Source organism: Crotalus tigris, unplaced genomic scaffold (assembly GCF_016545835.1).
Source record: "Crotalus tigris isolate CLP2741 ecotype Arizona unplaced genomic scaffold, ASM1654583v1 scf7180000017887.1893490, whole genome shotgun sequence".
NCBI classification, from domain to species: Eukaryota; Metazoa; Chordata; class Lepidosauria; order Squamata; family Viperidae; genus Crotalus; species Crotalus tigris.
In genome coordinates, this window is record NW_024096704.1 from 1,346,927 (window position 1) to 1,364,013 (window position 17,087).

The 17,087-nt window shown below is 42.2% G+C and overlaps 1 protein-coding gene across 3 annotated transcripts in view; it reads left to right on the forward strand.

Moving 5' to 3' along the window:
• Positions 1-3,714, forward strand: part of SGMS2 (sphingomyelin synthase 2) — a 68,644-nt gene extending 64,930 nt beyond the window's left edge. For all 3 annotated transcript variants that reach the window (XM_039344014.1, XM_039344015.1, XM_039344016.1), the window contains exon 7: positions 352-3,714. In XM_039344014.1, coding sequence (XP_039199948.1) covers positions 352-555 — 204 coding nt within the window. In that variant the 3' untranslated portion in view covers positions 556-3,714. The remainder of the gene's footprint in view (positions 1-351) is intronic.
• The last annotated feature ends 13,373 nt before the right edge of the window (positions 3,715-17,087 follow it).

Consider the following 17,087-nt stretch of genomic DNA (forward strand, 5'->3'; position numbering starts at 1 on the left):
ATTATAAGGAGCCACATATATGAAATTAAGCAAGTCACAACAAAGCTGAGATGCTCATATAGGCCGAGCATCAAATATTTGAGCTCTTCACAGGAAAGCAGCAATACAAATAGGGATAAATATTCCCTTTTCACTAAAGCTAGATCTTAAAGTTTTACACAAAAATGCAATTTCTAATAGTAGGTGAGAAAAGAATACATTTACAGTAATTTGTTGTGTTAAGCAATCACTAACCAAACAGATGATACAGTGACAGTGCTTTCAGTTTAAGGAAAATAATATTTCTGTTGGCTGTAACTCTGTTTTTTAATGCAATCTAAACATGATTGTAATTTTTTTTTCTTAATACAGAACTTGAAAATATCATCACAGACTAACTTTCTGTCTCGAGCATGGTGGTATCCAATATTCAATTTCTTTGAGAAGAATGTACAAGGGTCAGTTCCTTGCAGTTTCTCATGGCCAATAACATGGCCTCCTGGTTGTTTCAAGTCTTCCTGCAAAAAATATTCCCGTGTGCAGAAAACGGGAGAGGACAATGAAAAATCCACCTGAAGAAGATGAAGGCAAAAACATGCATATTTTTTTCCTTTTTATCAAAACACTTATGCTATAACCAAAGCTCTCAAGATGACTAGATTGTTTATTGAAGAAGTGGAGCAGACTCTGTGCAATTGATCTGAGAAAAGACTTTTGTAGCCATTAGAAAATAATAGCTATCCCTTGGTATTTTTTTATAGTCATATTGTACAATTTCATCCCACTCTTCAGTATTAGTAGACATTGGCATTCGATAACACTCCAGTGCCAATATAATACTTCCTGAGGAAAAGAGCCAGGATGTTGGCTTCTTAATGAGATTAAGAGGTGCCAAAGTACACATCACACCATCTGTTGTTAAATATCATTCACCCACAGAAGCATCGAAACAAAATATCAGTTTCAGATTTCTGCAGTTTGATGAGCAAAAAAAAAAAAAAAAGGTAAAAGGCGCAATACTGGTCTCTCAAGCCAAGAGTAACAGAAATTGGCAGGCAGAGATCTTAATCCAACTGGTGCATATATAAGGCCTTTTACATATAAGTGGTAAAACCAGAACATGATCTTTCATATTCTCAATGGGAATGAATTATATTATGACTCCCATAATGCCACCACTGTATCTACATGCTATCCTCTGTTAACTTTTACATTTTTTAAAATGTGGTAATTTTATATATGAAAATAAATCCTATTTTACCCGATGATACTATAAGCTAGAAATAATGTCTACTAATGTCATCAATGTCCTAAAAGAGAAGAGATAAACTAATTTATTGTTAAAATACATTATATGTCAAAAGGATTATTTTCTACTGCTCAGTTTGCATGACTTTGCGGCAGATGTACATGATACATTTTTTGAACATTAACATTCATAGTTAATGTTCAATAGATGACTTATTTGGAGAGTCTGCAAATATTGACCATCCTTCAGACAACAATTGACAAGAAAGTATATCAGTTAATAAAGATAGTGGTCTGATGACAATTTTCAGCACTCAAAAGGCAACTCGTAATTTTGAATGGGTTGTAACCAGTCTATATCCATCTGTTGACAAGAGTGCTTTTGAAGTTCCTATTACCAGAAAAAGAAAAAAAAAATGATTTTAGTGATTCCCTTCTGCATTTTTTTGCCTTTTCCCCAGATTTAACCTAGTTCATTAAGTTCCCCTTCAGAACAGCTTGGGAGTGATACAGAAACGTTCAGGGAAAAGGGGAAAACAATTATCATTCTGCTAATGAAAGCCTCTCCTGGATTAAAATGTCTTCTGCGCAAAGTATTCTGTTGTGAGGGTTACTGAAATACATATGCATATGACCATACAATACAATGCATTTAAAATAACAAATTGAAGTAAGCATTTAAGATCAAGAAGGACAGCAATTCATACTTACCGGCTTTAGTGTCATCTTGAAAATGATTTTTTCAGTGTTTTTTTTTAAGTTGCATTCACTAAAACATTGAGGTAGATATGATGCATTTACTGATGAATATCATTTTTGCTTTCCTTTGGCATTTGAGTTGTTATGCTAAAGTTTTTCCACTGAATATTTTGTTTCACTATTACCTAACACTATTTATTATTAAATGGTCACATAGCCAATCTGATATCTTCTAGTTTTCAAGGTTTATTTGTTTGAACAAAGTCTTTCTTTATAATATAACCATTATATTATTAAGCTCATGAGCACAAAAATTTACATGGCCCACTACTTTTGTTCAGTTTGGCTCAAAAACAGTGCTATTAGAATTACAACACAGCAGTTAAATAGATTGTATTTTTTCATATTATACTATGCTTTTATAATGCGTCAGTAAAGGCAGAAAACCACTATTCACATTTGCTTTAATTAGTATAACATTTAAATAATATTTTGAAGTTTATAATTACATAACAAGTTTGTAAGATCCAATTAGAAAAAAACATGGAGTTTGGTGGAAATTTTCTAAAAGCTTTTGTTTTTTATTAAAATTTCTTAACTAGAAAAGGGGTTACCAAGTTGCTTCTGAATTTTTGTTTTCATAGACTAAAAAAGCTATTGTCATACAAGAGTTAATTTTCAGAAGATCACAAATTTTGGTATAGCAAACAATATAATCTAATCCTAGATGGTAGTAAAGTGTGATATTCAAGTCAGATGCCTTATTATTATGAGTTAATTTTCTTCTCTAGAACCAATCCCTTGCTTTCAGGATATCTATGACACATGGAAAACTACACCTTTTAGGTAAAACATATATGTCACTAACAAATTGAGAAATTCAAATTCAGAATATAAAATACAAATAAATTTGGTTTTAGCTTTATCTTAATAGAACACAACAGCTGGAGTCCAGAAATATATGAAATTAAGATTGAAGGATGCAGAACGTTTTGCTACACACATTCATAGAGAGGCAGAATGTAGAATACACACTGGTTGTGAATTCTGTCTTGATTATCACTTTGTGTGTATGTATGCATGGATGTATAGCCAATTTTCCAAAGACCACCTCAAGAGGAATTTTACTATATCAAGTGCCTTTCAAATTAGGCTAAATTGTGTATGTTTCAAAAATAAGCACTGTAACAATATAGAAAACAACTTATTTTTACAGGAAAACTACCATAATTAGACTCAAAGTTAGTGATAATTCAGGAGAAATCTATAAACAGCTTCCTAAAGTGTTTGGTCTTTTAAAAATAACATAGAACAGAGGTTCTCAACCTTGGTCTGCAGACCCCTGAGGGAGCATGATGTCATCACGGGGTCCATGAAGGCTTGAAGAAATGCTGTGATTTAGATCTTAAGTTTTGGGGGTCCATGGCCATGGTCTGTGGCCACAAAAGATATTTAAAGGGGATCCACGGTGAATAAAGGGTTGAGAACCACTGAGAGAGAAGTCTGAGGTGGAAACAGACAACTGAGTTTGAGAACATTGTTCATGGCCTAAACTTGGAGTTCCATGTGTAAAAATTAATAATTTCCTTGTAGACATCTCCCTCCATGCCGCTCTCTTTCAATGAGAGTCATTTTTATGACTACAAGTGTTTCCTCACCACAGCTATTACAGTCATGATACATTGTCAAAATTTGAAATGTTCTTATTGACAAAACAGATTGGGAATCTTCAATCATGTACATTTCTCTAAATTTTATACATAAATAAATTTGTCTTGTTATATGGCAGTTAAAGAATGGTCCTGAGAAAGCTCATTCCTGTTTATGTCCAATGAAAAAGATACATTTGAAATTGCTGTTGAAAGCAATCTAGACTACATTTATTTATTTATTTATTTATTTATGAGACTTATATACCGCTTTAAGTGCAAGCACTCTCTAAGCGGTGTACACCAGTAAGCAATGTATATATATATTTACATTGCCCCCAACAATCTGGGTCCTCATTTTACCTACCGGAAGGATGGAAGGCTGAGTCAACCTTGAGCCGGTGAGATTTGAACCGCTGACCTGCTGAACACAGTCAGCTAAAGTGGCCTGCAGTACTGCACTCTAACTGCTGCGCCACCACATAAGGCATATGTTCTCTATGGTTTTATGGGCAATGATCTTTGAAGGAAAAAAATAATGTGTCATGTATCAGCTTTCATCCTCACCTTAAGCCAAACATTTTTTTCTTGTTAAGTACCATTCAAGTATTTTAAATACAAATCATACACATCATTAACAAAGAAACTCTTATTATTTTTAGTGAATTTAAGACAATCCTATCATTTTAGTGCTGAGCTTCCGAAAATGCATAAAGAGAAAAACAAATCCACTTGAAGATACCTTTAAAAAGTAAGAATAGTAATTTAAATATGGGAAATGTTGAGCTCTCAGTTTCTATTCCTTTTCTTTAGCACATATATAGTTACGTTCAGAAATAGCTGCTATGATTGAATCCTCTGGGATGGGATAAACAACCTATGGCTCTCCGGTTGTTTCAGATAATTATAATAAACTGTTTATTAACTGTGCTGGTTTGTAAACCTTCTTGCCAATTAGTACTCTAAAAAACAGAAATATTGTCCTTGAAGGAAAGGATTTTAAACATCCATTGTACAATGGTTAATCATGGGAAAAAATTATAAGAAGTGTTTAAAATAATTATAAGAAGTGTGTGTGTATACTTACATATAGATATATCTGGGTGTGTTTGAATATGTACTTCTTCAAATTCTGAATGAGCTTCCTATTTATTACATAATTATTTATACTGTGATTCCCTAAACAACCCTTTTTGGTTTCTTATCTTTAATTATCCTACAAAAGAAAACCTAGTTGATGCCTCAGTCAAAAGATCACAGGTTGTAAAGGCCTGATCTCTGCTGTTACTTGCTATGTATTATAATAGGAAAGTTTTGAAAATGATTAATCATAACTGAAATACAATAGGAGGATAAGACAATTTAATGAGCATCTTAGTATACACCACAAGGAATTTAAATATAAAATATAATTGTTAATATTTTAGTTTGTTCTATACTAAAACATTTAGAAATCAGACTAAAGGCAGATCTTAAATCCAGCTGAAATGGAATTTAGAAATTTAAAAATGTGTGGATTCAGATTGATAATTAATGTTATCATACACATTATTATATGTTGAGAAAAGTAGTCGAACACCGGGATAAATATAAAAACAACTGTTTAATAAACTGTTTGATAAACTTAGCTTTCATCAGCTAACTGCCGATGTCGCTCTCTTTGCCCGCTTGGACGCATCTGGGTACACTTTGCTATAGGATGATCTCCCAGTGCCTCCTGTCTTGTGGCCACCCCTTGTTGTGAGTGTCATATTTATTTGCTGTTGCATGAGACAGCGGTTCTGGTCTTGCGTAGGCTGCACCTGTTGCACTCGTTGTGAGTTGTTACGTTGTTGTTCCCACTTCTTTAGTGCCTGATAAGCAGGCAGTAACTCTATGTGGCGATTAATTGAATGTTCATCCGACAGCCAAGCCTTCTTCAGTAACTGGCCACCCTTGGTGACATCTTGGGCGATGGCCTCCGCCCTGGCAAGGTCGAACGTGTGATTGTTGCTGGCCATATGGACCCACACCTGTGAGCGTTGCTTATGTCATCTAATGGCCAGCTTGTGTTCATGGATCCTAGTTCCAAGCCGTTTGGTCGTCTCCCCACTGTAATTGCAGTGACAGTCCTTACATTTCACTCTATATATCACTGAAGATCTTTCTTCATTGGGGAGTAGTTCTTTGGGACGCATTATTTTGGCACGAAGAGTTTGATTTGGTTTATGGGCAAAACTAATGTTGTATGGAGCCAATATCTGTGCCGTCGCCTCTGACACCCCATTGACGTATGGTAGAGTTGTCCATGTCATAGAGGTGCCTGTGTGTTGCATTCTGCAAGGCTCTGATGACATCGGCAGTTAGCCGATGAAAGCTAAGTTTATCGAACAGTTGTTAGTTTATTAAACAGTTGTTTTTATATTGATCCCGGTGTTCAACTACTTTTCTCAACATGAATATACCCGGGAGTCACATTTTTAGTATAATTAGAGACAACACACACACACACACACACACACACACACACACACACACACACACACACATATACATACATACATACATACATACATACATATATACATACATTCATATATACATACATACATATATACATATATACACATACACACACATAGGAAAAGTAAAAAAAAATGACATTTAAAATTCTTATTCTGATGCAGTTCATCTTTTTAGTAGTTTCTACCTCTTTTGAGATTATTCTTTAAATAAGTGTCTACTTGTCAGGTATCCATATAACTGCAGTTTTGTCAGGTATCCATATAACTGCATATTTTGCTAAGTATGTTTTTAAATATCTGTGATACTAGTGAAGAGCTGCTGACAGCATTTTTGAAATAGTACTATTTTAGGTGCTTATTCATTCAGGTGCTTTCAAGTGTTCATAGCAACCTAATTCAGGAAGAAGAATATGCAACCCAGCTCAATATATTAAGCAAGGTTAAGCCTGATTTGAATGGCCTTAAGTGAGCTTGTGTTTGTACACATAGACATGCTATTAAAAGATTTTAATAGAAGCCACAGCTGTTTCTACCATTTTGTGTGTGTGTGTATATGTGTAGTAAATATCTTGGATATGATGATTACTAAATCCAGGTGTATACACTATAGGATCTCTATGGAAAGCATTGGTTTCCATATTGTTCAATATCTTTCAGCTTTAATTAATATATTCTCTGTTGTAGACCTTAAAGACTCAAATAAAAAAATGGGATTTTTGCATTTTAAAGTATGTTATTAGTAGTAGTTGTATTTTTGCCATTGCTACTTATCATTTTATATCTTTTGAGAGTTTCTCAGGAGGAGAAATATACAGCCTACATACAAACGGGATTTGCACATTCGTTCTAGATTTGCAGGAATTGGGTGGGCAATTGTGGCTTAACATCCTATGGAATATACAACCATGATTTAGCATATTACAAGAACCATCTATTAAGTTAAGTAATAGAATGGCTTATTTGAAACACACAGTACATTATGTGATTACAATTGTATTTGTTAGCATGCTTATCCATAAGCCTATGCTATATAAATACATCAACACTTCATGAGAAAACAGCAGGGATTATAACTAGTGATTGGGTGGGATCTGCAGATTCACTATCCATGGTCTGCTTAAACAATTATTTTAACTGGGTAGATTGCAAACTCAAACATAGCTGGTGGCTTACATTAAAGGAGATTCTGAAATAATGAATTGCTGCTACCTTTTGTTTTGCTCTGAATAGTCTTCAGAGTGCATAGAATGGAGGAATAATAATAGTGTTATGTCTCCCAACTCCCAGTGAAACAATGGTAAATAACTGGATTAAAGAACCAACCTTCTCACTCTTTAGAAACAATGTTTGATCTGGACAATAACATTCGGCAGCCAGAGTTTAAATCCCGCTCAGCAGCTGCTTTATCTTTTGAAAAAAAGGGAAAATTTTGGCACTACATACGCATAGCAAATTTCCAGAGCCTAAGTTGAATAAATATACCTGTACAAAAAAAAAAAAATAAGAAAATGGATTTCTGTAGCTCTAGTAAATTATCTACTAGATTCAGTTTGATGACTAGCAGATGATACATACAATTTTAAGTGTACTTGGAAGGTGCTATAACTCTTCATTTTTAGATCAATAGAAATTTTAAAAAATCACTGTTCCTAGCTATAGACTGCAAGGAGCCATTTGATGTTATTAATTTGTTTTACCTAATAAAAATACAGAATTTCATATTCATGTTTATAAAAAATTAGGTGCTAATCCTCATGATTAACATTCTATATTTTTTTTCTGCACTTTTGTGCTTACACAGAGTTAGTGTTCTATCAACTGCCCAGTTATTTCAAAACAAGTTAGTAAGAGAGCGTAAATTGAGGAGCACAGAATTTGAAAGACAATGACAGGGTTTGCTATAGATTAAAATTAGGGAGAACTGATGTTGAACAAAATTTGAAGGATGATAAGTGTTGTGTCTTGAGCCTGCAAAAGCAGGCTCAGGATGTTGCATTGGTCCCGGGCATTCCAAAAGCTGACCGGGGACCAAACAGAGTGGCACCAGCTTTGTGCGCATGCACAAGGCACGAAAATGCTCTGTTCCTATTGGTTGACACTGTCCAGGTTTCTGGCCATATAAAAAGGCCTGCGTGCCTTTTGCTTTTGCTTGGTTGTTGTAGAAGGTGAATAAAGTATTTGTTCAGCATTGCCATGTGTCTTCATCATTCGCACGTGAACGGAGTACACAACACTGGCGACGAAGGTGGGATCCTTTGCAAGCTGAAACAAAAGATTTAAGGACTTACCCAGGAAGTCCTGAAGAGGGGAAGACGGCGTCTCAATCAGCGTCCCAGCCTGCCAGTACAGCGTCGCTGGAGGTTGAGCCGGCTAAAGGACCCTTTCCCCAAACAGCAGCTTGTAGAGGAAGTGAGTGGTGAAGGTTGTAAAGTTTACGATGTCGAAGATTGGCCTCTTGACTGATTTCGATGTCTCCCACCCACAGAGATGGAATTCCTACGTAGCACGGGTGGAGAATTACTTCTGAGTAAATCAGATTAGAGAAGATGGCCTGAAGGCAGCAACTCTTTTGTGTGCCTGTGGACAAGAAGCTTTTGACCGCAGAAAATCTGGTGACCCCTGCACCTCTGGAGTCAGTAATCTATGCTGATTTGAAGAAAATGTTGAAGGAACATTTCCAGCCAAAGTTATCCATCATTGCTTGGAGGCACGTGTTCGAGCAGAGAGACCAGAGGCCGGGTGAATCTGCTGCGGACTTTATTGTGGCCTTAAGGCAAGCAGCCAGACCTTGTGAGTTCAAGGATCTGGAAGAGAGGCTGCGAGATCATTTTGTCTGTGGCTTGAGAAGCAGAGACTTACAACAAAAGATTTTTGCAAAAGAAGATGTCTCCTTCCAAGATGCGTTGCGAGAGGTGGCAGCTGAGGAAGCAGCAGGCGGGGCTGTGAAGGCCTTGTGCCTCACCAGGAATCCTCCAGACACAGCTACAATCCATCAAGAGGATGCTCGAGAAGGATCAGAAGAGGATCCTGAAGAGGAGGTCGACAGACTTCACCAATCAGCTGAGAGGAGGCAGAAGGGATGTCCGGTCAAGGCCCCAGCATCTCTTCAATGCTTCGGATGCCACAAGTGAGCTGACTGCTGGTTTCGCTCCGCCATTTGCAGGGCATGTGGCAGGCAGGGACACATTGCATCCATCTGTTTGGGTCGCCAGAAGGTTCAACCTCGGGAAGAATTGCTTCAGAAAGGTACCAGGGTCCCCAGCCAAAACAGGGTGGGTTTCTGCACATTGCGCAGGAGCATTCTAAGAACAGGGACACACAAGCCCCTTAAGAAGAAACTTTCCATTAACGTAAGGTTGCAAGGGGTTCCCTTACTAATGGAGTTGGACACAAGGTCTGCTCTTTCCCTAATTTCAATTAATACCTTTAAAAGGATTTGCAGCAATAGTGGCCTTTGAGTTAAACTCAGGCCATCAAATCTAATACTCACTGATTTTCAAAATTCTATGGTGTGTGTTAAGGGGGAGGCCACTCTTAGGGTACAGTATAAGGATTTTGAAGGTTCCCTAGATGTGGTGGTTGTTGGGGGTGAATGTACGAGTCTTATTGGACTCGATTGGTTCAAGGCTCTGGGAATCCAGGTAACTGGGCTGCACAGCTTGCAAACATTGGGCCTTGCAGAGGTTTGCAAGGAGTTTGCAGATGTGTTTAGTTCAGAGCTAGGCTCCTACAAGGGCCCTCCCATTTTGCTACGGTTAGACCCAACCATCACGCCCATCAGGGTTAAGCCTAGGAGAGTACCTTTTGCCCTCAAAGGTAAGATTGATGCTGAGCTGGACAAATTGCTCCAGCAGGGCATTCTAGAACCTGTGGATTCAAGTCCATGGGAAACCCCCATAGTAACACCTCTAAAGGCTAATGGGGGAATACATATATGTGCAGACTATAAATGCACACTGAATAAGGCACTGCAACAGCACGCTTATCCAGTGCCTGTGGTAAGTCACATTCTGGCCTCCCTCAAGGGGGGGGCGCATTTTTGCGAAGCTTGACCTGGCACAGGCCTATCAACAGCTACCTGTTGATGAGGCAGCTGCAGAGGTCCAGACTATTGTAACTCACAGGGGGGCCTTCAGGTCAAGAGACTGCAATTTGGGGTAAATGTAGCCCATGGCATATTCCAAAGTGTCATGGAGAGCACACTTCGAAGTATTCCTGAGGTCTGTCCCTACTTCGATGACGTCTTCACTGCTGGGGAGTCATCTCAAAAGTTAGCGGAAAGATTAAGGGCTGTCTTGCTTCGTTTTCGAAAAGCAGGCCTTAAACTAAAGAAGGATAAATGTAAGATAGGAGTCACTTCTACTGACTACTTAGGATTCAGGATTGATGCTCAAGGCATTCACCCTGCTGAAACTAAATTGCAAGCTATCCAGCAGGCCCCAAGACCTAAGTCTAAGAGTGAGCTGCAAGCCTTCTTGGGGCTATTAAATTTTTACCATGCATTTCTCCCATATAAAGCTGCAGTGGCAGAGCCATTACACGGGCTCTTAGACAAGCAGGCTCCTTGGCAGTGGACTAAAGTCCATGACAAGAGTTTCAATGAGGTTAAGGCCTTGCTCACTTCTAATGCTGTTTTAGCGCATTTCAATGAGCAACTGCCTATTTGCATCGCATGCGATACATCTCCTTATGGGTGGGAGCTGTACTGAGCCATCTGAAGGCTGATGGAACACAGGTCCCTGTGGCCTATTATTCAAGGACTCTGTCCTCTGCAGAGCGAAATTACGCTCAAATTGACAGAGAAGCCTTGGCTATAGTGGCTGGCATTAAGAAATTTGATGATTTCTTATATAGCCGCCATTTCATGGTCTATACTGACCATAAGCCTCTGCTGGGTTTGTTTACCACTAACAAACAGACCCCACATATCATTTCTCCTCGTATGCTGAGATGGTCCATTTTCCTGTCAGCATATGATACATTAGTTCACAAACCAGGAAAAGAAATGGGTCATGCAGATGGCCTGAGCAGATTACCCCTGAACCAATTAGAGCCAGGTCCTGCTCAGCCATTAATATTCTGTCCATTCAGGAGTTGCCTGAGTCTCCCCTCAATGCTAGGGACGTTGCTGTTGAAACTGCCACTGATCACATGCTTACACGCATGCTGACATGGGTGTTGTCAGGATGGCCTGACAAGTGCCCTGATACTGAGTTCCAAAGCTTCTGACACAAGAAGCATGAGTTTCCACTTTCAAGGGTTGCCTGTATAGGGTAGCAGGGTAGTGATCCCAGCCTCATTGAGGTCTAAAATATTGATCTCTCTGCATGAGAGACATCCTGGTATAGTCAGGATGAAAGTGCTTGTGCGCAGCCATCTTTGGTGGCCTGGGCTCGATAAAGCCATTGAGGCCCAGGTGCATGGGTGCCAAGTGTGCCAACAGTCTCGGCCTGAAATGCCTCAGGCCCCAGTACATAGGTGGGAGGAAACTCAAACCCCATGGTTTAGGGTGCATATAGATTATGCTGGGCCCTTTCAGGGGCAATTCTTCCTGGTTGTTGATAGCCATTCCAAGTGGCTAGAGGTTGTTCCTGTTTCCTCCACTACTACTGCCTGGACCATCCAGGTGTTGAGAGGAATTTTTGCATCACATGGTCTTCCAAATGTGCTGGTTTCAGATAATGGCCCTCAATTTACGTCTTCTGAGTTCCAGGCTTTTCTTCAGGCCAACCTGATCCGGCATGCACCATCGGCTCTCTTCCATCCATCCTCCAACGGACTGGCAGAGAGAATGGTGCGCACCACCAAAGATGCCCTTAAGAAACTGACTTACAGTAATTGGCGTCACAGGTTAGCAGATTTCCTTCTTGCACACCGCACCATACCATGCACAGCCACAGGGAAGAGCCCTGCTGAACTCCGCTGGAGTCGCTGCCTCATCACTAAACTGGACAGGCTGTACCCTGATCAGGTGGCTTCACAGTTGTCACAAGCGCAGCCACCTAGGAGACTCCAGGTGAGTGATCCAGTTTGGGCAAGAAACTATGGGCCTGGACATCTCTGGGTCACAGCTGTGGTCTGCAAGGTCTCAGGGCCGTTGTCATATGTAGTTGCCTTGGGTGACGGCCACGTTCTTCGCAGACACATAGACCAACTGCGTTGGAGACTGGATTCGTACCCTTCCGCTCCTGGCTCTGCTCTGGGGGGCGGGGAGGAGGACCATAATATGCATTCTGGGTCACAGTTTCCCAGAACTAACAGGCCCTCACCAGCAGCTACTGAGGCTGTTTGGGATTCATCCCAAGGTTCCGCAAGTGCTCCTAACAGAATTCACTGGATAGGGGATCATCCCACACATCCATAATTACTCCAGACAGGGAGTTACACCAGGGGTATCCACAGTATTCACATATGTCAGATAGTGCTCCAGATAGGGAGACTGACTGGGGATATCCACACAAATCACAAGCAGCAAGAGAAAAGGAATTCCATCAGGGGCGCTTGCCTAATTCCGCAATTGCTCCCAAAAGGAAGTCTCCAGCAAAGGGGTTGCCATGGAGGCGACTTCTGACTCTGGCACCTTGGGCACGTGCTTGGGGCATTTCTTGGGGCATTTCTGCTACCCAGCCCTCTCCATCTGATAGGCTTGGGCTTGAGGGACAGTGTTCCCAAGAGGGGTCCATTGTGGACTCATGGACTTCCACACCTCCAAGGTATGCTGGCTTGGACTTAGAGGGTCCAGCCAGCCAGCAGCTGGGCGGGTCAACCTGGTATTTGGGGCAACAAAGTCCTGGCCTGCCTAGTCTGGTAGGCGAGCAGGTAGGCCAGGCACCCTCACCAGGGTCACCTGGGGATTTAGGGCAGCAACGCCCTGGCCTGCCTAGCCTGGTAGGCGAGCAGGTGGGCCAGGCAATTTCTCTGGGCCTTAGAAGGTCGCAGCGGGCCAAGTGCCCACCCAAACATCGGAGAGACTTTGTGAAGTTGCTGTCAAATCATGAGGGACCTGTTCATGAGGCCCCTGAATAATGGAGGTAACTCATGGGTAGATTATTTTGTATTATTTTTTTGATTTCGTATACATTTATTGTATTAATCAATATTGAAGAGGGTTTGCCTGAGGGCAGACTCAAGTAGTCCACACTCCTTGCATTTGAATAATACAACTGTATGCCACTCTTCCCAATGCACGATGTACATGAGTGCACGCGAAGTATGTTCCATCTAGGGGGGAGGGGTGTTGTGTCCTGAGCCTGCAAAAGTATGCTCGGGACTTTGCATTGGTCCCGGGCATTCCAAAAGCTGCCTGGGGACCAGACAGAGCGGTGCCAGCCTTGCGCGCATGCTCAAGGTGTGAAAACGCTCTGTTCCTATTGGTTGACACTGTCCGGGTTTCTGGCCATATAAAAAGGCCTGCGTGCCTTTTGCTTTTGCTTGATTGTTGTAGAAGGTGAATAAAGTGTTTGTTCAACATCGCCATGTGTCTTCATCATTCACACGCGAACGGAGTTCACAACAATAAGCATCTTAATTTGTTTAAGGTATCCTAAAGAAAGGACACAGATCTTGCTTGAGAAAAACTGGTACCATCTTTCTGAGAGGTTTGATGGAAACAGTTACAACATATTGCTGTAATAATGGCACACAAAATAAATATTTGGAAATAAATACCATACATTCTTGAGACTTTATAAAATGAAAATTACACTCTTTAAGAATCTGTAACTACAATGCACAATCAGACTTACTTACTGAAATTATTACACAATCATAGTTGACTATAAGAATGAATTAAATACCAGTTGCTATAAAACATGTGTGCCAAGATTGTATTATATTTATTATGCCCAAACTATGGACTATAGCAGTGATGGCAAACTTTTTAAAAACCGAGTGCCCCCAAACCACCCCCCACCTCTGTCCCCGCTCCGCCCTGCCTGCTGGGCCACCCACCACCTCCATGGCCCGCCACAGATCACCCAGGCAACCCAGCAGCGCCATGGCAGCCATGCCCTCTGCCTGTGTCCTGCAGCATCATCTGCAAGCAACAGAGTGCAAGGGCCAAGTCTTGTCCCCGCTGCCTGGCTACCATGTCCTTGGCTGCGCTGCTTCGTGTGGGCCGCACCCGGGGGCCACTCTCCTCTGGGGGGATTGCTGGTGAGGAGGGAGCCATGGGAGGAGGCGGGGCTTGGCGATGATGCATGTGCCCACAGAGAGGGCTCCGAGTGCTGCCTCTGGCATGCGTGCCATAGGTTCACCATCACTGGACTATAGCTTTTCTGGCTGAGGAATTCTGGGAGTTGAAGTCCACAAGTCTTAAAGTTGCCAAGGTTGAAGACCCCTGGACTATAGGAACCTAATGCTGGCCTCGAGGGGCTCTCCTTAGGCTTCCAGTGCTATCATACAATCCTGTGCAATGGGCCAGGCATCTTCCCTAACCTGCTCACTAGCAAAATGGCAAGAAATCTTGCCTGATCTCCAAATCTGGCAAGATTCCAACCAGCTTTATTATTAAATTAGCAATTTATTTTGGAAAGCTGTCAGTATCCTTTTGTTGTGGGCATAGTAGACATATTAACACTTGTGATTGTCGTGTGACCAATGCATGCCCTATCCCTTTTTGCTCTCATCCTGTTATGCATGTATGGCTTGCTTACTTATATGTTTCTCATTATCTTTTCTCCAAGATACTCTTCTAATCACAACTACTCACTAAAAGAAGATTTTGCAGCCATGTGAAAATGTACACAGTCAAATTCAGTCAAAATGTGCAACCACTCCCCCTACTGTAATATCAGGGATGTGTGTAATCACAGTAGTACACATAAGAGTGTTATCTGAGTAGATGGCACCAGGCAGCTTCTAGGACAGTGATAGCGGTGGCTAGAGGTTGTTCCTGGGTCCTCCACTACTGCTGCCAAGACTATCCAGGTGCTGAGAGGTATTTTTGCAGCCCATGGCCTTCCAGATGTTCTTGTTTCAGACAACAGTCCTCAATTTACCTCTTCTGAGTTCTAGGTTTTTCTCCAGGCCAACATGATCCACCATGCAACTTCTCCTTTCCACCCATCCACCAACGGAATGGCTGAGCATATGGTGCACACCACCAAGGATGCCCTCAAGAGCCTGACTTACGGTTACTGGCATCACAGGTTAGCAGACTTTCTTCTTGCACATTGCACCACACCTTGCACATCCACTGGGAAGAGTCCTGCTGAACTCCGCTGGGGTTGCCGGCTCATTACTAGAGGTCCTTTGCACAAGTTCACCTGTTGCACCAGTTGCGACCCTACCTGGACCGGGAGCTCTCCTTACAGTCACTCTCGCCCTTGTCACCTCACGTTTGGACTACTGCAACGCGCTCTACATGGGGCTATCCTTGAAAAGTATTCGGAGACTACTGTTGGTCCAGAATGCAGCCGCGCGAGTGATAGTGGGTGCTCCTCGATACACCCACGTTACACCTATCCTCCGTGAGCTGCCTATTGGTCTCTGGGTCCAATTCAAGGTGTTGGTCATTACCTTTAAAGCCCTATATGGCTCAGGGCCAGGCTATTTGCGAGACCGCCTACTACCTCATAGTTCCCTACGTCCGGTTAGATCCCACAGGCTGGGCCTCCTTCAGGCCCCGTCGGCCAAGCAGTGCCATTTGGCGGGGCCGCGGAGGAGGGCCTTCTCTGTGATGGCGCCCACGCTTTGGAATCAGCTCCCCCCGGAGATTAGGACCGCTCCCATCCTGTTGGTCTTCCGTAAGCTACTTAAGACCTGGCTTTTCCGGCAGGCCTGGGGTTTATAAAACCTTACCTCTGGATGATTGTTTTTGTATTGTTGTTTTGTTATGTTTTATGTGTTTTTTATTGTTAGCCATCCAGAGTCCTTCGGGAGTGGGGCGGCTTATAAATTTTAAAAATAAAAAATAAAAATAAAAAAATTACTAAGCTGGACAGACTGCATCCTGACCAGGTGACATCTCGGGTGCCCCATCCATGAGCACCAAGGTGCCTTCATGTGGGTGATCCTGTCTGGACTCGGAACTACGGGCCTGGTCATCTCTGGGTACCAGCTGTGGTCTGCAAGGTCTCGGGACCCTTGGCTGACGGCCGCATCATTCAGCAGCATATAGATCAGCTGCGTGCAAGGCTGGACTCTAACCCTTCTGTTCCTAAATCTGCTCTGGCGGGGTGAAGGTTATAATGTGCATTCTGGGGATCAATGTCAGCAGTCATTAATGGCCGCTGAGGAGGCCATTGGTCTTCAATCTCAAGTTTCTGCAAGTGCTCCAAACAAGAAATCATGGGACAGGGGGTCACCCCACACACCCATACTTACTCCAGCCAGGGAGGCACACCGGGGGTATCCACATTATTCACCCATAACTAGCACTACTCCAAACAGAGAGACTGACCGGGGGTATCCATACAACTCACATCCTGCAAAAGAACTGGCAATACAGCATGGGAGCAGGCCAAATTCTGCAACTGCTCCCAGAAGGAAGTCCTCTGTACGGGGGGCAAACAGAGAGGCTACTCCTGACTCTGGCATCTCAGGCATGACCTTGGGGTCCGCTGAATACCTGCTACACAGGTCACGTCCAAAACTAGTCGCGGACTCAAGGACATAGGTTCCCAGGAGTCATCCAGAGAGTCATGGAATCCCCAGCCAACTCAGAAGGTTGGGAAAGCGCAGCTGCTCTCACAGAGCCTGGGGACTGTTCTGGCATTTCTGCTGGTACGCCCTATCTGGGGTCACCTGTAAAACATGTGCATAAAAGTCCTGGTCTAGCGAGCCTATCAGACAGGCCAGTAGGCCAGGTGCCCTTAAGGTCAAGTCCTGGTCTGTTAATCGGATAGGAGAGCGGTCAGGCTAGGCACCCCCCCCCTAACCTTGCTTGGTCTCAATGGGCTAAAGCCTCTCCTAAACACCTAGACGAGTATGTGAGGTTCTTGTCAGCATAAGGAAGGTACAAGTCTATGGTGAGGAGATGGAATCTATGTGGGTAACAATAGAACAC